The following is a 24,786-nucleotide window of genomic DNA, read 5'->3' on the forward strand; positions in this document are numbered from 1 at the left end:
CACATTGAAATGTAAATTAATAATCCTTCTGTGAAATGTAAAATAATGATCATTCAAAGTTCATAACTACTGACAAAATGTATTGTTTTTATTTACCACAAAAATTGTTCATTCTCAAATAAAAGCACTTTCTTAATTACTTTTATGAAAGGTACCTTATTTTTTTCAGATGTCACACACAAGTTTAGCCAGTGTTGCGGGAAGAATATTTCCATAAAAAATAATGGTTCCTCTGCCTGTAGAACCAGAAATTTTAACCATGGTCTTGTATTTAGTTCTGATCCACTGAAAAGAGATGAACTTTTTGAGGTATTTTTATCAGGAGTGTTACCATATTCCTTTATATCTTTATAACTTCCATGACTCATCTCAACACCGATTTGTACACATGATCAGTTGCAAATTTGTAAAATATTGTATGCATCATTTTATGAAACAAGTGTACAAGTTAGGCTTAGAAAACTATAAGCCATTTTTTCACTTATTTAGTTTCGCTGAATTAGTATACATTATTGTTTAGTTGAAGCCTGCCTCTAGTTGCTGAATTTTCTTGCTGTGTTGAAGACCCATTGGTGGTAACCTTGGGCTGTTTTCTGCTCTTTGGTCCTGTTGTTGTCTCTTTGACACAAAGTAAGATGATGTAGTATGATTGCTAATGAGACAACTCTCAACCCGAGTTGAAAAAGATGTGATGGTTATCAATAATAATCAATTATAGGTCATCGTACAGCATTCACAAATGAGAAAAACCCATACTGTATCGTCACCTATGAAAGGGCCAGACATGAAAAATGTGAAATAATTCAAACGAAAAAAACTAACGGCCTAATATATACAAATGTAACAATTCAATTATATAAAGCAAATATGACAAACATGAACCTAGCTTCAAGGCACATCAAGAATGTGGCAGGTTAAACATATCTGTAAGCATTCAACTCCCCACCTAACAAAGGACAATAGTGTTCAAGCACATCATAAGAACAAAGTGTAAAAATCAGTTGCAAATTGCTTAATCCAATTGATATGTACGAAGCACAAAAAAAACAACAATAGAAATAAAATTGAGAATGGAAATGGGGAATGTGTCAAAGAGACAACAACCTGACCAAAGAGCAGAAAACAGCCAAAGGCCACCAATGGGTCTTCAACACAGTGAGAAAATCGGCACTCGGAGGCGGGCTTCAGCTGGCCCCTAAACAAAAATGTGTACTAGTTCAATAAAAATGGATGTCACACCAAACTCCAAAACATATAAATGCTCTAAAATTAATAAACATACAAGACTAACAAAGGCCAGAGGCTCCTGATTTTGGACAGGCGCAAAAATGCGGCGGTGTTAAACATGTTTTGTGAGATCTCTACCCTCCCCTGAACCTCTAGCCAATGTAGAATAAACAAACACACAGCAATACGCACAGTAAAACTTAGTCTAAAAGAAGTCTGAGTCCGATGTCAGAATAGGTAACAAAAGAAACTTAGCAAGATGACAATGATACATGAATTAACAAGGGACTAGCAGTTACTGACATGCCAGCTCCAGACCTCAATTTAACTGATTGAAGGATTATGTCTTCATCATATGAAAATCAAGCACAATCCCTCCCGTTAGGGGTTTAGTATCATACCATCATAAATATATGAGAAGAACATAAGTCGTATCATGCCAACAACTGGTTTTAGAATAAAATTGTTTATTTCCAATGCAAAGACCCTATGAGTGAATCAATATTAATACCAAAATATGCCATCATCAGTATCATCACTATATCCCTTCTGAATAAGTCTGATTAAAGGTTTGGTTAGCTTTTGAGGTGAATGTCGATATTTTTGTCCTTTGTATTGAATATTACCATAAAAGATTTAATGTGAAATACCTGAACGTATAAGATGTCTGCATGTTGATTTATATTTACGAATGATGTCCTTGTACCTATGATAAAATTTAGTAAATATTTTGACTAGTTTGCGATATCGAAAACCCTGGTGTAATCATTTTTCAGTAATACAGAGATTTCTTTTGTTAAAATCAAATGCGTTGTTACATACACGAGCGAATCAAACAAGTTGAGATATATAAATACCATAAAATGGTGAAAAGAGAACGTCACCGTCTAAAAATGGATAATTAACAATAGGAAAATGAAAAATCATCTCTTTTATCATAAATTTTGGTATTAAGCTTCCCGTTAAAGATATAGATATCAAGATCCAGGAAAGGGCAGTGTTCATTGTTAGTATTAGCTTTATTTAAAGTCAGTTCAGCAGGATAAATCTCTAAAGTGTACATACTGAAGTCGTCATTATTGAGAGCCAATATGTCATCCAAATATCTAAAAGTGTTATTAAATTTTTTGTATCAGATGTTGTTTTGATGGGTCTTTGCTGATTATAGTCATAAATTGTAACTCATAACAATACAGAAACAGGTCCGCAATAAGTGGTGCACAGTTAGTCCCCATTGGAATTCAGATAACTTTACAATATACAGAATCTCCATAGCGAACAAAAATGTTATCTAGTAAAAATTCAAGGGCAGTTATCGTATCAAAACAGGTCCAATTGACATAGTTCTTTTGTTTGTTGTTACTAAAATATGACCTAAAAGAGTTTGAACATATATATTCGCATTCTGACTTTTTAATGCCCGTTTATAATTTTAAATTATAAACGTGAGGTGGATAGACCTTCAACTGTCCTATGAACAATATGTTTTTAATTCTAAACCTTTTTTGTAGATAAGAATAGAAACACTATCCAAAGTATGGTCAGGATCGTTACACATTGGACTTACCAGTTCAGCTATATCAGACTCTACTCCACAGTCCTTGGTCCCAACTAGAGCTACAGAACTCATCTCTAAACCAACTTGGGTAGTACTGGGCTCAGAGGTCAAGAAATGTGGTTCATTGATTAAGGAAAATTACACTCCATCTTTATATAGACTAGAGGTAAGAGTAATAAATTGTATTGTTCACAGATTGAATGTATACCTGTCAATATTATTCATGAATATTTATAGCTCTGTGTTTATCTGTGCAGTATGTCGTTATCTTCCTTCAAATTTCCCTTTATGACTAGAATTAATATTTCTCCTTCATTGTAATAAAATACAAATTTCGAAAACATTTGGTCACTGGTTCATTTTTTTTTTGGTAAAAAATAAATGTAATTTATGCAATTGTACATTTTCATCATTAAATATTCAGATAGGAAACAGAGTTGGGGTGAAGAGATGTGCTGACGGAACCATGCATGTATATATCAATGGAGAAGATATGGGCATTGCTGCTTCTAACATTCCTAAGGTAAAGTGTTAATTTAATTGAACAGTGCATGTTTATATCAATGGAGAAGATATGGGCGTTGTTGCTTTTAACATTCCTAAGGTAAAGTGTTAATTTTATGGAACAATGCATGTTTATATCATTTGAGACGATAAGAGCATTGCTGCTTTTAACATTCCTACGGTAAAGTGTTAATTTTATGGAACAATGCAAGTTTATATCAATGGAAAAGATATGGGCGTTGCTACTACTAACATTCCAAAGGTAAAGTGTTAATTTGATGGAACAAATTTTATTAATTATCATTTGTGCATCATGGGGAGTTCATGAATAAAATGTGCATATTGATGGAGAAAAATGAATAAGAAAACAGATAGTGCATGATTTTATGATATATGCTTGACCATGGAACTATTTTGAGAAAATAACTAGCCTTTGTCTGAGTTCGCAATTTCCATGTTTTTTTATGGAGTGCTATCTGACTTCCCATTGTTCAGCCAAGTCCTGAAAAGGCCATATGATGCAGAACATTCTCAGACTAGAATAAAGGAAAATTGAAAAAATAAATCATTGTTGTAAAGTAAGATTAAAAGGAAGGTTTTATCTTGGTTCTTAAACATTATTTTTTTTAACATATCGTCCAAGATGTTACTTTGTTATGTTTCCTTACAGAATGTGTTTGCTGTGATAGACTTATATGGATCTGTAGAATCAATATCTGTGATTAGTAATTCAGGAGGAGATAATCCAATGCTTGCCAGCCAGGTGTCAACAGTGTCTGAACTTGTAGAGGTAAGGGGAAATAACTCTTTGGTCAGGTATTCCGGTGGCAATAATCCCATACTGTCCAGCCAGATGTCAACAGTATCAGAACTTGTAGAGGTATGGGAAAATTACTCTCTCTTTGATCAGTTGTTCTCCTCATGCAAATAAAGGATCGTCAGCATCAGAACGTTAAGAGGTAAGGGGAAATGACTGTCTTGTCAATCTGTAATTCAAGAGGAGATAATCCTATGCTGACCAGTCGTTTCTTCAGTGTCAGAAATTTTAACAGTAAGGGGAGATATATAGATTACACCACTGCATCAAGTGTGTTACGATATTTCTCCACTCGAGACAGTTAAAATTTTAATATTTAAAGTGTGAGGCTTGCCAAGTTTTTTTGAATAATTAAAATTTAACTGTTGAGTGTGGGCAATATCGTAATACAAGAGTTAATATAGTAGTGGAATCTGTTTCTCTAATGATTTTAAGACGATATTTTAAACCTTCCTTTTCAAAGAGTTGCAGAAAGTTGTGTTCTTTATGTGTGACTTCATCAAGCATGGTCACCTTTTTTCATGACGTCACAATAGGAAATTCAGAAGAAACCAAGAAAAATTTGACATCATAATTAAATTACGACCAATCATTTACAGAGAACAAAATTTTCTTTAGACATGGGAAATATTTTTCTCACACTGATCTAGAAATGTGAAAAAAGTATGAAAATTAGAGAAAAACTTCCTCTCTGATCAATACTATTAAAGGAGATAATCCCATATTGACCAGTAGGGTGTCTGTTGTGTCAAATATGGTTGAGGTAAGGGGAAATGACCTTCACTTTATCAAATTATAGGTCATGAAAACTGTGATGGTTTTTATCTATTTATTTCTTTTATTTGACAATTGACTTATATATAATTATAATTCACAGAATATCCACTCTCATGAGAAAAAAAAGAAAGAATTTTTTGAAATTGTGAACAGTTTATTGCCTGTGTGTTGATGCTTATAAAATAAGGAGATGGTGTATGCTTGCCAATGAGACAATTATCAATCAAAATGTGGATGTAAGCAACTATAGGTCACAGTACGGCCTTTGACAGTGAGCAGAACCCATAATGTGTAGCAGGTTATAAAAGCCTGAAATAACAATTGAAGGGAGAATGTGTATTCACTATTATTTGTAGGTAATAGTGAACCAGGAATTTAAATGTTCAAGAAGTCCAAATTTTGGTGGTTCTCTCCTAGCACTACAGCTTCCTCCACCCAAGAAAACTGACCGCCATGAAATAACCAACAGTGCTGAAAGTGGTGTTAAACATCAATCAAGCAATCAACTAATCTGTTTTTAAGATTTTTAGCTTTGAAAAATAAAAACTATTAAAACAAACCAAACAATTTCAATACTATAGACTATTTATATAATTATAGATTGACAAAGATCAGGATCAAGATACATCCAGTGATGTTAGTTTCCATGGTAACCATGGCAAGAATATTATACTGTCAGCGGGAAACTGTACAGCATGTAGAACAGGCAGTTATAATCAAGCTGTTATAGTTACTAGTTGTCGTCTCAAGAGAAATAAGTTATTCCAGGTTAGTTTACTTAAGTTTTTTTTTTAAACAAAGATTTTATGAAACTCACATGACATGAAAAACTTGTAATTGTGAATAAACATGCTCTATAGATAAGAACAAATTACTAAATAAGACAATTAATTAATTAAAACAATGTTATGCAAATGAAATCAGTTTCCTGCAATTATTTCACACCTTATGCAAGCAGAAAGAAAAGAGTTCACAACAGTTTCAAGCAACCTATATATAGTAAACTTTATAACCAGTTAAGGTTGTTAAACACTCCTATAGGGGTATTCTAAATTAAGTTGATAATGCCTTCACTTGCACTTGCTCTCACTGGAACCCCTTTTATTGCCTCTAACTACACTTGCTTATCTTTGTAAGAGAAATTCTCAAAGATCAGGCATTGTCAGTGGGAACTTTTAGAAAATTCAAAGTACTTCACTGGTTGATAATGAAATCATCAATTAGAATCTCAGCTGTTATACCTCTATTGAGACATGCTTTCAGATAAGAGTAGATATTTAAACTCCTGTTTAGCTCATCTGAATCTGGAGCCAAGTGAGCTTTTCTCATCACTTGGCGTCAGTCGTTCGTTGCCATTTGTCATCTGCCACCATCTGTTTACTTTTACAAAAATCTTCTCCTATGAAACAACTGGGCCGAATTTAACCAAACTTGGCCACAATCATCATTGGGGTATCTAGTCTGATGGCCATGCCTTCCAGCAGAGATGGCCGACATGGCTAAAAATAATACATAGAGGTAAAATGCAAGTTTTACCTATTATTTTGAAAACTGCTATAAATAGAGAAAATCTGACAGGGCAAAAATGTTCAGAATATTCTACCTATTGTCCATTTACATTGAAACTGTCAGATAACTTTTTATAGGAGTTATTGCCCTTAAATAACAAATTTTATCATTTTTAAAATTTTTTGCCTATTATAATAGATAGACAGAAACTTTAAATGGCAAAAATTATCTAAAAGACAAGATTTACAAATAAGTCAGTGTGACCAAAATCGTCAGACGACTCCTTGTTAGATTTATTGACCTTTAATGCTGATTTTTACTAAATCATTGCCATTGTTGAAGATGCAGGTGAGCGACATAGGCTCATTAGAGCCTTTAGTTTAATTTTCTAAATAACTGTTGGGCTATTATATTGTGCTTTATATATAATTTCAGATAAAAGTAGATAAATTAAATCCGTGTTGGAGTTGCTCACTAGTTGTTGGTGTGTTGGGATTCACACCAGACAGATTTAACTTTCCAGTATCTGCCATTGGTATTAAAAAGTCCTGTATAGTAGTACAAGCAGATTCAGTTTACAGTTGTGGTGTAAAGGTGATATGAAAATTCATTAATGTTAGGAGGAACTAAATTACCTTGACACTCTTATAACAGACTTCACAGAAAAATAAACAATAGATATAAGAAGATGTGGTATGAGTGCCAATGAGACAACTCTCCCTCCAAGTCAAAATTTATAAAAGTAAACCATTATAGGTCACAGTACGGTCTTCAACACGGAGCCTTGGCTCACACCGAACAGTAAGCTATAAAGGGCCCCAAAAATTACTAGTGTAAAACCATTCAAACGGGAAAACCAAACTTTTGTTTTGAAAGGAGAGATTAAAGATTATTTATAGTTTATTTTCCATGTGATATAAAGTTGATGCTCATTCATCTTCCATGGACCATTCAGTCAAATATAGTAAAATATAATCAACAGGGAAAAGGGGATTTTACATCTAATTCTTTATTCTATTTTACTCTGTCTTTGTCCATACATAAATCTGAATATCATCAACTGGAAAAAGAATTCTATGGATATATATTACTAATTTTAGGAAAATTTATAACATCTCACACAATAAATTGGGAAAACACAACACTGAAGTTTTATATTGGTTTTCCACTGTAATATTATTTGTTTGATGGATTCTTACATTGCTGTTAACTAATCTGTAAGTGGGAATATTATGTAAACAAATCCTAAGAGAAACAATGAAATAATTATAAAAATCATTTCTATTACAGGTGAAATCAAAGTACGGACCAAATCTAGATCAGTTAAAAATAGGCCAAACTGTTGGCTTATTAATTGATAATGATTTCTGTTTACACATATATATAGATAATATGGACCAAGGTGTAGCAGCCAGGGATATTCCCTATCCATGTTATGGAATAATAGATCTATATGGTCAATGTGAACAGGTAATTATCTCCCCTGACTAGGGATGGGGGCTAACGTTAAGTGCTTTGCATTCATGAGAACAGAATGTATGTTGATGTAAACATGTTATTATCTCCCCCCCTGATTTTGGAATGTGCCATCATTTTTGCACATTAAAAGCTTTCATAACATAATAAATCAACAAAAAAGATGCAATTCATAACAGAAAATAAAATTACCTCCCTTTATTTTTATAACCATAGTTACAATTCATATCATTGTGTTGAATGACAGGAACTGATAGTGCCACATAGTGATTACGTCTGTCCTACTTTGATGTTGTTCGCCTCGTATGAAGGAAGCTGATAGATAAATAGTGATTACTTCTGTCCTACTTTGATGTCCTTCAACTCTTATGAAGGAAGCTGATAGAGACACATAGTGATTACTTTTGTCCTACTTTGATGTCATTCACCTTGTATGAAAGGAGCTGATAGAGACACATAGTGATTACTTCTGTCCTACTTTGATGTCATTCGCCTCGTATGAAGGAAGCTGATAGAGACACATAGTGATTATTAAGTCTCCCAAACGAAGTTTGGGAAGACTTATTGTTTTTGCTCAGTTCTTATTATTATTATTATTCTTCTTCTTCTTCTTCTTCTTCTTCTTCTTCTTCTTCCGCCGCTTTTAAATTTGAACTTGTCCGCACCCGTTCTCCAAAACCGCTTGTCAGATTAACTTAGGGTTTCACAATATGTTAGACTAACATGTCTAGTGGTGCAATCAGGGTTTTGTTTGTGCAATGGGGTTTATAAAGGGGTACTTTGAGGGGCAAAAAGAAAAGAGGGTTTTACTATAGAACCCTATGGGATTTTATTTTTAAAAATTTTCAAATGATTATAAATTGAAAACCGTTTGTGATAGACACAATCTTTTTAATTGAAAATGTTCTAAATGATAAAGCCCATTAAATGAAATACAGGGTTAGTCCCCAGGGGTCACCCCCACCCCCTGCCATTTAAGAAAGTTCTAATACCTTGTAAGTGGTCAAGATCCCCACCCCTAAACCATATATATTCTGGTTTGTCATTCTAAGATGGTTTGAATGATATACAGGGTTAGTCCCCAGGGGTCATCCCGACCCCCTGCCATTTGAGAAAGTTCTAATATCTTGTTAATGGTCGAGATCCCCACCCCTAAACCATATATATTCTGGTTTGTCATGATAAAGCACATCAAATGTAGTACAGGGTTAGTCCCCAGGGGTCACCCCCACCCCCTGCCATTTAAGAAAGTTCTAATATCTTCTAAGTGGTCAAGATCCCCACCCCTAAACCATATATATTCTGGTTTGTCATGCTAAGATTGAATGATATACAGGGTTAGTCCCCAGGGGTCATCCCGACCCCCTGCCATTTGAGAAAGTTCTAATATCTTGTAAATGGTTGAGATCCCCACCCCTAAACCATATATATTCTGGTTTGTCATGATAAAGCACATCAAATGAAATACAGGGTTAGTCCCCAGGGGTCATCCCGACCCCCTGCCATTTGAGAAAGTTCTAATATCTTGTAAATGGTCGAGATCCCCACCCCTAAACCATATATATTCCTATTTGTCATGTCTCGAACATTTGAATGACGTATACGGTCAGTCCCCAGGGGTTCCCCCCACCCCCAATGTTCTTATATCTTGTAAATGGTTGAGATCCCCACCCCTAAACCATATATATTCCTGTTCCTCATGTAATGAACATTTGAATGACGTATAGGGCCAGTCCCCAGGGGTTCCTCCCCACCCCCAATGTTCTAGTATCTTGTAAATGGTCGAGATCCCCACCCCTAAACCATATATATTCTGGTTTGTCATGCCAAGATGATTTGAATGATATACAAGGTTAGTCCCCAGGCATCACTAATGCATATAACTTTACTGGACCAAACCAATTTTCACTGGATGTGGCCCAATGTCAGGCGACCCTGGGAATTACGAATTATGGGAGCTTCGTTTGGGAGACTTCGTAACAGCATCCTGTTACAATCATTTCTTGTTTCTGTCCTACTTTGATGTCATTCGCCTCGTATGAAGGAAGCTGATAGACAAATAGTTATTACTTCTGTCCTACTTTGATGTCATTCGCCTCGTATGAAGGAAGCTGATAGACAAATAATGTTTACTTCTGTCCTACTTTGATGTCATTCGTCTTGTATGAAGGAAGCTGATAGAGACCCGTAGTGATTACTTCTGTCCTACTTTGATGTCATTCGCCTCGTATGAAGGAAGCTGATAGAGACACATAGTGATTACTTTTGTCCTACTTTTATGTCATTCGCCTCGTATGAAGGGAGCTGATAGAGACACATAGTTATTACTTCTGTCCTACTTAATGTCATTCGCCTCGTATGAAGGAAGCCGATAGAGACACATGGTGATTACGTCTGTCCTACTTTGATGTCATTCGCCTTGTATGAAGAGAGCTGATAGAGATGCATAGGGATTACGTCTGTCCTACTTTGATGTCATTTGCCTCACACTTAATCATCCTCAACTCCTTACAGCCGTTTTTGACTGAATTCAAAGGAACTTGCAAAGATTGTTTTATTGGACATTAAGGATGTGCTTAGGTCAGGTTTAGGAATTTGTGTCAGATGTTTTTCCTACGATACAGGGTAAAATATTTTGCCCCATAACACCCATTTTTCTTTTCATATAAGACTTCAATAGCTCATAAAAGGTCATTTACCAAAAGCCGATTCTAGATTTCTTTTCTTTCGATTTGAGATGCAAATAATACAAATGCAAATATAAGGTAAAAGTCCGAGTCAGCCTTTTCCCGCCATTTAAAAAAAATTAAATATTTCGAAAAGGAGCTCCATAACCTATCAATATTTTTAGCTTATTTTGTGCCTTAACTAATGCTTCTCCGACTTATAGTATCCATTTTAAATTCTAGATTTTTTTAATTTAACCTCAGTTAATCCTTAAGTTGTACACCTGCTTTTTAAATTTCTTACTGTGGATTCATTATTATTTGTTTGATACCAATTTTCGTGGGTATAGGGGAACCACGAACTTAAATGTTCAACAAATTAAGAATTTTCTATAGGAATGTATACAGAATTTGTCAAAACTATGAAAACAAATATCCAGGAAAATGCAGGTTTTCCTCAATACTCGAAAACTGGTACCCAAGAAAATAAACGAATCCACAGTATTTTAATGGTATAAAGGGGTTTACCATATCAATAGGATTTTTTCTTTAAACACTGATTGTCAGAATTCTACCAAACTTACACAAAGATCTACCAAACTTGCACTGAATTCTACCTAACTTGTACTGAATTCTACCAAACTTGCACTGAATTCTACCAAACTTGCAAAGAATTCTACCGAACTTGCGCTGAATTCTACCAAACTTGCAAAGAATGTTACCATACATACAAAGAATTCTACCGAACTAACACAGAGATCTACCAAACTTGCGCAGCAATCTACCAAACTTGCACTGAATTTTACCAAACTCTAACTTTACAGTATGGGTTTTTCTCATAGTTGAAGGCTGTATGGTTGCATATAATTGCTTACATCCACATCATTTGAACTTGAGTGGATAGTTGTCTCATTGGCAATCATACCACATCTCCTTATTTTTATATTACTCTAATTCTTCCAAACTAGCACAGAATTCTACAAAACTTTCACACACAGTATTACAGGACATAAAATTACTATAAATTCAGAAATTATTGCGAGGTTTTTATTGATGCTAATAATGGGACTGGATGAGTATCACAATAACAAGAACTCACAATAACTGATACATATATCTGCATGCAGATTTTTCTGAAATCATAATAATTAAACTCGCAGTTTTGTCCATTTGTCAAAAGTCGCAATAATAAATGCACGCAATAATTTCTGAATTTACAGTATTTTCCATGACAAATGTGTATTTCACTATTGATGCATATATTCTTAAAAGTCAACAGTCAACACAAGTCTTCTTGGAAGACCCACATATTTGTATCTGACTGAATGATAGGGAATCACCAATCATTTAATTGAAGTTATTAGTACTGGTATGAATGTAATTCAAACTGAATGAGTGTAATACATACCACTACTTATGTTTTTTTGATCTATTGAAAAAAAATTCAATCTTTGTTTCTGTAAATATGTATTTGGCTTTTAGAGAAAGTTATCTCTATGTATACAGCAAATTATATGTTATGTCAAACACTCTGTATGGTGTAATTTTGGGTTATATAATATTGTATTTATAGGTTTCAATCGTACCAACTGAACGTGTATCACCAGTATCTATGTGTATAGTAAACTCTTTATATTGATAGGTTTCTGTAGTACTAACTGAACATTATCACCAGTACCTATGTGTATAGTCAACTCTTTATATTGATAGGTTTCTGTCATACCAACTGAACATGTATCACCAGTACCTATGTGTATAGTCAACTCTTCATATTGATAGGTTTCTGTCATACCAACTGAACGTGTATCACCAGTTGCTATGTGTATAGTCAACTCTTTATATTGATAGGTTTCTGTCTTACCAACTGAATGTGTATCACCAGTATCTATGTGTATAGTAAACTCTTTATATTGATAGGTTTCTGTCGTACCAACTGAACGTGTATCACCAGTATCTATGTGTATAGTAAACTCTCTATATTGATAGGTTTCTGTCGTAATAACTGAACATTATCACCAGTATCTATGTGTATAGTAATCTCTTTATATTGATAGGTTTCTGTCATACCAACTGAACATGTATCACCAGTACCTATGTGTATAGTCAACTCTTCATATTCATAGGTTTCTGTCATACCAACTGAACGTGTATCACCAGTAGCTATGTGTATAGTAAACTCTCTATATTGATAGGTTTCTGTCGTAATAACTGAACATTATCACCAGTACCTATGTGTATAGTCAACTCTTTATATTGATAGGTTTCTGTCTTACCAACTGAATGTGTATCACCAGTATCTATGTGTATAGTAAACTCTTTATATTGATAGGTTTCTGTCATACCAACTGAACGTGTATCACCAGTACCTATGTGTATAGTCAACTCTGTATATTGATAGGTTTCTGTCATACCAACTGAACGTGTATCACCAGTATCTATGTGTATAGTCAACTCTTTATATTGATAGGTTTCTGTCGTAATAACTGAACATTATCACCAGTACCTATGTGTATAGTCAACTCTTTATATTGATAGGTTTCTGTCATACCAACTGAATGTGTATCACCAGTATCTATGTATAGTAAACTCTTTATATTGATAGGTTTCTGTCATACCAACTGAACATGTATCACCAGTACCTATGTGTATAGTCAACTCTTTATATTGATAGGTTTCTGTCATACCAACTGAACGTGTATCACCAGTACCTATGTGTATAGTCAACTCTGTATATTGATAGGTTTCTGTCATACCAACTGAACGTGTATCACCAGTATCTATGTGTATAGTAAACTCTTTATATTGATAGGTTTCTGTCATACCAACTGAACATGTATCACCAGTACCTATGTGTATAGTCAACTCTTTATATTGATAGGTTTCTGTCATACCAACTGAATGTGTATCACCAGTAGCTATGTGTATAGTAAACTCTCTATATTGATAGGATTCTGTCGTAATAACTGAACATTATCACCAGTACCTATGTGTATAGTCAACTCTTTATATTGATAGGTTTCTGTCTTACCAACTGAATGTGTATCACCAGTATCTATGTGTAAAGTAAACTCTTTATATTGATAGGTTTCTGTCATACCAACTGAACGTGTATCACCAGTACCTATGTGTATAGTCAACTCTGTATATTGATAGGTTTCTGTCATACCAACTGAACGTTATCACCAGTATCTATGTGTATAGTCAACTCTTTATATTGATAGGTTTCTGTCGTAATAACTGAACATTATCACCAGTACCTATGTGTATAGTCAACTCTTTATATTGATAGGTTTCTGTCATACCAACTGAATGTGTATCACCAGTATCTATGTATAGTAAACTCTTTATATTGATAGGTTTCTGTCATACCAACTGAACGTGTATCACCAGTACCTATGTGTATAGTCAACTCTTTATATTGATAGGTTTCTGTCATACCAACTGAACATGTATCACCAGTACCTATGTGTATAGTCAACTCTGTATATTGATAGGTTTCTGTCATACCAACTGAACGTTATCACCAGTATCTATGTGTATAGTCAACTCTTTATATTGATAGGTTTCTGTCGTAATAACTGAACATTATCACCAGTACCTATGTGTATAGTCAACTCTTTATATTGATAGGTTTCTGTCATACCAACTGAATGTGTATCACCAGTATCTATGTATAGTAAACTCTTTATATTGATAGGTTTCTGTCATACCAACTGAACGTGTATCACCAGTACCTATGTGTATAGTCAACTCTTTATATTGATAGGTTTCTGTCATACCAACTGAACATGTATCACCAGTACCTATGTGTATAGTCAACTCTGTATATTGATAGGTTTCTGTCATACCAACTGAACGTGTATCACCAGTATCTATGTGTATAGTAAACTCTTTATATTGATAGGTTTCTGTCGTACCAACTGAACGTGTATCACCAGTACCTATGTGTATAGCAGAGGACAGAGAAAAAGCAGATTTCGATGAAGGTATTATATGCTGTGTAATTTTAAGTGTAGATATTTGAATATTGCCATTCAGAGCCCATTTTGATGTAAAGATTGCATGAAATGCAATTAAACCCTATGGTACTGACTTGATATCTATATCTTCCAAGGTTTATCACTACTTTTGATAGTTCAAACAAAATAGTGCAGTGCAGTGATCATTATTTAGATCCTATCCAGTCAAGGTCATTCAATTTATTGATGATATGTTATACTATGATACGTTACAGTATGATGTGTATTTGAATTACAATATTTGTCAAGAAAACATTTTTTATGCCCCCACCATAGTGGAGGGGGCATTAAGTTTTACCCTTGTCCGTCTGTACATACGTACGTACGTACTTACGTCCCAAAATTGGTTTCCGTTCTCTAACTTTAGTTTGCCTCAACCAAATGTTATGAAACTTATACACAATGCTTATTACCACAAAACACAGATCAAGTTTGAATTTTGGTGGCGTCACTTTTACCGTTCTAGAGTTATGCTCCTTTACAAATGGAAAATTGCTGAATTTATCGTTTCCGTTCTCTAACTTTAGTTTGCCTCAACCAAATGTTATGAAACTTATACACAATGCTTATTACCACAAAACACAGATCAAGTTTGAATTTTGGTTGCGTCACTTTAACCGTTCTAGAGTTATGCCCCTTTACAAACGGAAAATTGCTGAATTTATCGTTTCCGTTCTCTAACTTTAGTTTGCCTCAACCAAATGTTATGAAACTTATACACAATGCTTATTACCACAAAACACAGATCAAGTTTGAATTTTGGTGGCGTCACTTTTACTGTTCTAGAGTTATGCTCCTTTAAAAATGGAAAAATTGCAAAATTTTTATTTTCTTCTAAATATCAAGTAATTTTTTAAATTGGAGTTATCTTCCTTTGTCCATGATTATAGTTGAATCAACTACAATCAATGCTTTATACAATGCAATGTTTAATTTTGACTTCCACTGATAAAACACAGATCAAGTTGAATTTGGGTAGTGTCACTTTAACCATTATTAAGTTATGCCCCTTTATAAATCGAAAAGATTGCAAAATTTTTAGTTTCCATTCTGTAACTTAAGTTTGCCCAACCAAACATTATGAAACCTATACACAATATTCATTACCACAAAACTAAGATCAAGTACAATTTTTTTGTTTCCATTTTCTAACTTTAGTTTGCCTCAACCAAATGTTATGAAACTTATACACTATGCTAATTACTACATAATACAGATTAAGTACGAAAATTGGTGGCAACACTTTTACCATTCTTGAGTTATGTCCCTTTATAACATAAGAATTGCTGAATTTTTCGTTTCCTTTAACTTTATTTTTTCTAAATTACATGAAAGAGGGGCGAAATATACCAAAGGGACATTCAAAGTCATAAGTCGAAAATAAACTGACAACACCATGGCTAAAAAAGAAAAAGACAAACAGACAAACAATAGTACACAAAACACAACATAGAAAATTAAAGACTGAGCAACACCAACCCCACCAAAAACTGGGGGTGATCTCAGGTGCTCCGAAAGGGTAAACAGATTCTTCTTCACATGTGGCACCTGTTGTGTTGCTCATGTAAGTAAAAATCCAGTAATAAGTCTAATTAATGCATGGTGTAGGAATCTGTTATAAAAATAGGTTCAACTACAAATGTACAATCATGAACAAAGGAAGATAATCCAACTCAAATTTTTAATTTGCTTAGGAAAATACAATTCAATCTTTTATTTAAAAATTCACAAAATTGCAAAATAAAAGTAATATTTACCCTTCAGTGCTCACTAGCACTTTGATTATTTAATTGTCTGATTGCCTAGTATTTAGGATATTAAGTGTTGTTCATAATAAGATGATTAGAAAATTAGTCATTATTTACAAAAAATGGTATATGTAATTGAATATAAAGTACTTAGTTTCTTATATGAAAAGTCCTGAAATTGTGTATTGAAATCATTTTATCACGTTTGTTGTGGTCAAGGAAAAATGTGTATTGAAATCATGTTATCCATTTGTAGTGGTCAAGGACAATTGTGTATTGAAATCATGTTATCATGTTTGTAGTGGTCAAGGAGAAATGTGTATTGAAATCATGTTATCATTTTTTGTAGTGGTCAAGAAGAAATGTGTATTGAAATCATGTTATCTTGTTCATAGTGGTCAAGGAGAAATGTGTATTAAAATCATGTTATCATGTTTGTAGTGGTCAAGGAGAATTGTGTATTGAAATCATGTTATCTTGTTCGTAGTGGTCAAGGAGAAATGTGTATTGAAATCATGTTATCATGTTTGTAGTGGTCAAGGAGAATTGTGTATTGAAATCATGTTATCACATTTGTTGTGGTCAAGGAAAAATGTGTATTGAAATCATGTTATCACATTTGTAGTGGTCAAGGAGAATCGTGTATTGAAATCATTTTATCACGTTTGTAGTGGTCAAGGAGAATTGTGTATTGAAATCATTTTATCACGTTTGTAGTGGTCAAGGAGAAATGTGTATTGAAATCATTTTATCATGTTTGTAGTGGTCAAGGAGAATTCTGTATTGAAATCATTTTATCATGCTTTGTAGTGGTCAAGGAGTATCGTGTATTGAAATCATTTTATCATATTTTGTAGTGGTCAAGGAGAATTGTGTATTGAAATCATTTGATCATGTTTTGTAGTGGTCAAGGAGAATTGTATATTGAAATCATTTTATCATTTTTTGTAGTGGTCAAGGAGAATTGTGTATTGAAATCATTTTATCATGTTTTGTAGTGGTCAAGGAGAAATCAGGAAGGATAAACATTGTAGAACCAAACTTAGTCCGGAACTGTGAACACCAGAACGTGTGTTCTAGGATAAAATTACTGTTAGGAATTCCTGGTATGTATAACAACACTTAGTCCAGAACTGTGAACACCAGAACGTGTGTTCTAGGATAAAATTACTGTTAGGAATTCCTGGTATGTATAACAACACTTAGTCCAGAACTGTGAACACCAGAACGTGTGTTCTAGGATAAAATTACTGTTAGGAATTCCTGGTATGTATAACAACACTTAGTCCAGAACTGTGAACACTAGAACGTGTGTTCTAGGATAAAATTACTGTTAGGAATTCCTGGTATATATAATATAACTTTTTCCCTAAGATTATATAGCACAAAATGTATAACACATTTTATTATAAATAAATTTGGTGTATTTACTGTCTTCTGATTGGTTAAAAGTATTACCTTTATTTTCAATGTTGTCAATTTTTATGGCGACACGCCCACTCTGACGTTGTGTATTCATACGCCAACATGTGTGTGCATTGTTATTGTTAATATAAATAATATAAAAAGCTTTTTGAGCCTTATTTTTGATAGAAATTTATTTATAATGAATGGCTATTATTTATTTTGAATTTATTGAACCATAAAATTAATTTTTGACTCTTCACAATGAATAATCCGCGAACATTCATTAAATGAAATCTGTTCAGATAGCACGATGGTAAACAAAATATAGTAGAGGGGCGTAAAGAGGGGGTATATGCACGGAAGAATGCGAAATAAAATTGCCATTTCACGATGAACGAACAATTAAAAATTTCTTGCACGTTGATCTTTTTACTGATTTCACGAAACACGGTGAATAACGAACCTTCTTCACGGCTGCACGTGAAATAAAAATGGCAAAACACGTTGCACGAAAATAACCCTTTACCACCCTCATAGTACCATGGCATCATGTGCACAAAATGACTTGTGAAAGGGAACAATAAATCTTTATTTTTTAGATGAATATTTTGGCTCCTCCATGAATGGTTGTTATTGAGACCCCAATCAAAATAAATCTTTATTTTAAGTTGGATATTTTGACCCCTCTATGAATGTTTGTCTATTTTTAGATGGATATTTTGACCCTTCCATGAATATTTGTTACTGTGATGTCTGTCACAAACTTAGATCTGATGAAATGTACCATTGTAGAGGTGATCCGCCAAAAGAATTTGCTCTTCCTTCCTCTTGGTGTAAATTCTCTTTCAAGTAAGTAACCCAAATAATTCAGTTGTTATATCTCGCTGCTCTGGGATAGCTACATTAATGCCTGAAGACCTAGACAATGAAAAATAGTCTATTAATTATTTAGAATTGGCTCTAGATTTTCTCATCTCGAATGACATTGTAAGATACCAGCTGACCAGAGAATGCCAATCGAGATACAGGATTTGTGACACGTTTTTATCGAATGAAGCGTTTAGACCCTCAATAATAGGAGAGTCATTCAAAGTGAGGACCTGAATTAGTCGGGTTATTGAGTATGTTAATGATCACAACGTTTTGAGATTTATGACTCATCAAATTCAAATTCTTGTATTTTCTAACACATAATGGTCATGTATTTGTGACATTTTTCTAGAGAACTACAAATAAGAGCTTCCATTTTTCTAGAGAACTACAAATAAGAGCTTCCTGTCATTTGTTGTCAGTTTACAGATTCATTGCTCATCAACTTCATGTTTACCCAATGCTTCAGGCGGGGGTATCATTAGTGAAGCAGTGGCTCACAGCTTTACTTATTGCCACTTCAGCTTTTATTTGTATGAAATTCTGATACATCAGTTCAACATTTTGTAGGTATTATTTTTTAGTTTTCATAATAAAACATAAATAGAATGGTTCAGTAATACCATTCCTCCTTTTCATTATAACCTATTTTAACATCCTCTTAATGTGTCCATACCATATTTGAAATAATAAACATGTTGGAGAAAATCTGAAATGATTGACTCTAACTTAGATGCCCCTGTAGACAGTATACACTGTTTCCAAAGATCGTTTTTGTATTCTGAACTTTGAACCCTCATCCAGGTCCTTTAAGGGATCATAAAGACAAAAATGATGTGGAAACCATAGTCCTACAGGGAACAAATATAAACAGTGTAGCCATTTGAAGAAAATTAAATTGTAAATTCATTGTTTTATTTCAGATTACCAAATAAAGCTCACACATTAAATGTGCAGGACAAATGGCACTCAGCGTATTATGGAACACGGATGGATTTGTTACGGAGAATTGTAGATACTGGTGATTTACATGTATCAGGTAGGCACTCAGGGTATTATGGAACATGGATGGATTTGTTACGGAGAATTGTAGATTCTGGTGATTTACATGTATCAGGTAGGCACTCAGCATATTATGGAACACGGATGGATTTGTTAAGGAGAATTGTAGATACTGGTGATTTACATGTATCAGGTAGGCACTCAGCGTATTATGGAACACGGATGGATTTGTTATGGAGAATTGTAGATTCTGGTGATTTACATGTATCAGGTAGGCACTCAGCGTATTATGGAACACGGATGGATTTGTTATGGAGAATTGTAGATCCTGGTGATTTACATGTGTCAAGTAGGCACTCAGCATATTATGGAACAGGGATGGATTTGTTACAGAGAAAAGTAGATACTGGTGATTTACATGTGTCAGGTAGGCACTCAGCATATTATGGAACAGGGATGGATTTGTTACAGAGAATTGTAGATACTGATGATTTACATGTATCAGGTAGGCACTCAGCATATTATGGAATACGGATGGATTTGTAACGGAGAATTGTAGATACTGGTGATTTACATGTTTCAGGTAAAAATAAACTGTTTTGGGCAATTCATGAGGTCATGTCTTCTTGTACTGCTTATGATGTTGCATGTGAAATCATCTATGAAGTATAGCCACAGATATTAGAATGTAGAGAAGCATAAAAAGTTAATTACTTTGAGCTTGCTTTGATGTGGTATTGTTTATTATTATTTTTTATCTGTTAATCTTATTATTGAGTAAAATCATTTTCCTGTACTGATGTTTATGTATCTTATGAATTACATGTTGATAACGTGAATATGACAAACAAATGTAATTTTGGGAGTTAATGTTATGGAAGAATGTATACAGTGACTTTCATCATTATATTATAAGATAATTAACCAAATTTTTAAGGGTTAAGAACATTTTGTTTGATATTTTGTTTAAAAAGATGTTCTTGAAAGAAATCTATCTCTTGCTTCAGTTGAACAGAGAGCAAATAGCAGCCATTTTTTATCCCTCCACTTGTGAAAGCATTTCCTCAGAGATCTGTTTAGTGTGATGCTCGTTCATGATTAACTAACTGATGATAAAATTACCAGCAGTAATCTTTTTAATGTGTTCTATTCTGGGGTTTATTAGCTGTATTAAGCTTTGTCAATTTAATCTATTTTTAGGAAGTGAGAGTGGATCATGTAGTATTTTAACGTCATCTATAACAAAATACACGGAGAAATCACGACCAGAAACATGTGGTCTGAAGCCAGTGTATTTGTCTCCAACTATTAAATATGCTGGATGTAATGAATTCAGTCCTAAATACAAGTAAGTACTGTAAATTCAGAAATTATTGCGTGCATTTATTATTGTGATTTTGTCATTTTAGACTAAAATGCGATTTTAATTTTTGCGATATTGAGAAGAATCCTGTTTAATTCATATAAAAAATTTCAAAATGCGAGTTTAAATTATTGCGATTATAACCCTGTCGCATTTTTCACAATAATAAAAACATCGCAATAATTTCTGAATTTTCAGATCATCAAGAATCTAAACTCAGATTATTTAGGTTGTGTTTCACAAAAATGCTAAAAAAGCATTGATGAAACTGCAGAATACAAACACATAACTGATTTAAGGAGTTATCTATCAAGATTTTCCACCTTAAGTACTCTGAACTTGAAATCATATTTGACACCCTGTGTTCAAAATCACCAAAACATCTATATATGGCCTTTAACAATAGACAAGTACCTATACAATATGTTCAGCTCTTACTAATTGTAACCATGACACCTTGTGAATGCAACTCCTCTGTGATCATTTAGGATAAAGCTTTCAGACTTGGTAGGATTGTTTGCCATCAGACTTGGTAGGATTGTTTGCCATCAGACTTGGTAGGATTGTTTGCCATCAGACTTGGTAGGATTGTTTGCGATCGGACTTGTTTACCATAGTGTACCATCATTTTGATTTTCCCATTTTAACAGGAGTCATGGGACTTCTTTATTACTTTTGTACCACAAGACACTTTGAGAACTTCTGTGACACTATTTGACAGAAAGCTCTCATACTTGGTATGATTGTTTGCCAATATCTGTTGTTGACCATATTGTACTGTCATTTTGATTTGTTCAGTTTTTGACTTTTACTATATTTTGACAATATCAACTACCAATGTCTTACCATTAGTGGGTTTCTCATAAATTGACATAATCACATAATCAGTTGACATTGCCTACACTGCCAGACACGGCATATGTATTGACATAATCACATAATCAGTTGACATTGCCAACACTGCCAGACACAGCATATGTATTGACATAATCACATAATCAGTTGACATTGCCTACACTGCCAGACATAGCATATGTATTGACATAATCACATAATTGGTTGACATTGCATACACTGCGAGACACAGCCTATGTGTTGACATAATCACATAATCAGTTGACATTGCCTACACTGCCAGACACAGCATATGTATTGACATAATCACATAATCAGTTGACATTGCCTTCACTGCCAGACACTGCATAAATTAGTCTAGTTTCAACTACTCTATCCCCAACAAGACAAAACTAGAAATTAAACAAAGAAAATTGTATGTAAACATACTGACCCAACAACAAAAGTAAATCAAAAGAAGACTGTGACAAACTCCACATATCTCCAACTATAGTCAGTATTTACATCATTAATCTAGCTTTCAAACAAAACTATAGTCAGTATTTACATCATTAATCTAGCTTTACTGTATACGGATTTATATTTTATTGTACTTAAATTGAGAATTTAATTATTTTATTTTACAGATTAACAGATCCAAAGACAAAAAAGACCTACTGTGTTAGAATAGGATTACAAGTGTGGTTAAAACCAGGGTCCTATAAAGTTGGACCTCAGTCTTTAGGCTTTGATGAACAAATAGACCCTAAATTTAAAAACAATGAACTAGAATGGTCAACAAAAGAACGAGGGTCCATTATGTTACAGTCTTTGTTAATTAAGATTGAATGAAAAATGTTTGTTTTGTTTACAAAAGTGAAGGGTCGATCATGTAACAGCCATTGTAAATCAAATATAATGAAGACTGATCATTATAAACAAAGCTCCATCATATAATGATCCTTAAAAAAAACTGTTCTATTATCAAACAGTCATTGTTAATCAAATGTTATGAAGACTGATCCTTAAAAAACCAGTTCCATCATCAAGCAGCCATTGTTAGTCGAATGTTATGAAGACTGATCCTTAAAAAACCAGTTCCATCATCAAGCAGCCATTGTTGGTCAAATGTTATGAAGACTGATCCTTAAAAAAAAATAGTTCCATCATCAAGCAGCCATTGTTTATCAAATGTAATGCGGTGTGAAAAAGGATTTACTATCTAACAGTCTTTATATATTCAGGTTGAATGAAGAATTGTTAAGCATACTTGAAACAGGATTTCAAATTGAGTATCGTTCTGAGCATGCATGAAATATTTGCCACTGGACAATAAGCAACCAACAATCTATCAATTAAATTGAGTTAAAGAAGAGATAAATAGCCTAAGGGCATCATGTTTTCAAGTCTGTTTGTCCATCCTTTCCATATCAGGTTACACTTTTGCTTTAAGATAGTATATATTACCAGGAGTTTGTTGTCAAATTAACTTGAATGTTTATACTTAACTTTTTAAAATATATGCGAAATTAAGAGTTTTGACACTGATTTGCAGTTCATCAAATTTGAGGAATTATTTTGGTTTAAGATAATTTCCATGAATTTGTGGTCACAAATCTCAACCAGAGACCATATGACACAGAAGTAAACAACTATAGTTCACCGTACAACCTTCAACAATGAGCAAAACTCATACCGCATAGTAAGCTATAAAAGGCCCCTATATGACAAATGTAAAACGATTCAAGAAAACTAACAGCCTGAATTTGATGTGAAATTTATAAATGTATTCCAAATTAGGGGTTTGACCAAGATTTCACAGTTCACTGAACATGGAAATGTGATATTGCGAGCAGGGCATGGTTTCCTATGGACATATTTCTTGATTTAAAATTTGAACAAATCAGCAATATTTTTAAAAGTCCTTTGAACAATTCATCAAAGTCCACCATTCCTTATTATTCATGACAAAAGCAGAAAATGACAAAGGTAGATAACTCCATGGTAATTTCAACAGACATGTCACATGACAGAAGCAGAAATGACCATGGAAGATAACTCCATGGTAATTCAACAAACATGTCACATGACAGAATCAGAAATGACAAAGGTAGATAACTCCATGGTAATTCAACTTACATGTCACATGACAAAGCAGAGATAACTCCAGGGTAATTTCAACAGACATGTTAATGTCTGTACAACAAAATATTTCTTAGATCCCTTAATAACAGGCTATGTTACTGCCTCCTACATAAATACCATAACTCATATGTTTTTTAACTTATCCACATGTAACATTTATTATTAAAATGGTATTTTCAATTATGTTTTGTATCATGTTAGTTCAGAATTCTTATGGTGAACATTCCAAGGACGCATTCTTATGTGTAACTTGGTATAGTGACCATTTCAAGGACGTATTCTTACGTGTAACTTGGTATAGTGACCATTTCAAGGACGCATTCTAACATTTTAAGGACACATGTCATGTTAAATGATCATAGCTTTTTACAAGTTACAATAATTTATTTCCTATTGTTATAATTGTTTGTGTAAATTATATGTTGCTTAATGATTAAATGTGATAACAAGTTTGACATGTTTCCTTTTTATTTCCATTCCTAGTGGAAATGATTACATGTGATAACAAGTTTGACATGTTTCCTTTTTATTTCCATTCCTAGTGGAAATGATTACATGTGATAACAAGTTTGACAAGTTTCCTTTTTATTTCCATTCCTAGTGGTATGATAACAAGTTTGACATGTTTCCTATTTATTTCCATTCCTAGTGGAAATGATTACATGTGATAACAAGTTTGACAAGTTTCCTTTTTATTTCCATTCCTTGTGGAAATGATTACATGTGATAACAAGTTTGACATGTTTCCTTTTATTTCCATTCCTAGTGGAAATGATTACATGTGATAATAAGTTTGACATGTTTCCTTTTTATTTCCATTCCTAGTGGAAATGATTACATGTAATAACAAGTTTGACATGTTTC

At 33.5% G+C, this 24,786-nt stretch overlaps 1 protein-coding gene across 4 annotated transcripts in view; it reads left to right on the forward strand.

Annotated features, from left to right (window-relative positions):
- The window catches only part of LOC127719326 (neuralized-like protein 4), a 55,354-nt gene extending 30,982 nt beyond the window's left edge, over positions 1 to 24,372 (forward strand). The window contains exons 15-28 of one of the 4 annotated variants that reach the window (XM_052225381.1): positions 170 to 309; positions 2,739 to 2,951; positions 3,210 to 3,308; positions 3,960 to 4,079; positions 5,484 to 5,651; positions 6,828 to 6,986; positions 7,683 to 7,862; positions 14,439 to 14,520; positions 17,300 to 17,407; positions 18,419 to 18,557; positions 19,502 to 19,617; positions 19,696 to 19,773; positions 20,781 to 20,928; positions 22,425 to 24,372. In XM_052225381.1, coding sequence (XP_052081341.1) covers positions 170 to 309; positions 2,739 to 2,951; positions 3,210 to 3,308; positions 3,960 to 4,079; positions 5,484 to 5,651; positions 6,828 to 6,986; positions 7,683 to 7,862; positions 14,439 to 14,520; positions 17,300 to 17,407; positions 18,419 to 18,557; positions 19,502 to 19,617; positions 19,696 to 19,773; positions 20,781 to 20,928; positions 22,425 to 22,629 — 1,955 coding nt within the window. In that variant the 3' untranslated portion in view covers positions 22,630 to 24,372. Of the gene's footprint in view, positions 1 to 169; positions 310 to 2,738; positions 2,952 to 3,209; positions 3,309 to 3,959; positions 4,080 to 5,483; positions 5,652 to 6,827; positions 6,987 to 7,682; positions 7,863 to 14,438; positions 14,521 to 17,299; positions 17,408 to 18,418; positions 18,558 to 19,501; positions 19,618 to 19,695; positions 19,852 to 20,780; positions 20,929 to 22,424 lie in introns of all 4 variants that reach the window. The other 3 variants (XM_052225382.1, XM_052225384.1, XM_052225383.1) reach the window with 3 other exon arrangements.
- Positions 24,373 to 24,786: the final 414 nt, after the last annotated feature.

Source organism: Mytilus californianus, unplaced genomic scaffold (assembly GCF_021869535.1).
Source record: "Mytilus californianus isolate M0D057914Y unplaced genomic scaffold, xbMytCali1.0.p SCAF_11, whole genome shotgun sequence".
NCBI lineage: Eukaryota > Metazoa > Mollusca > Bivalvia > Mytilida > Mytilidae > Mytilus > Mytilus californianus.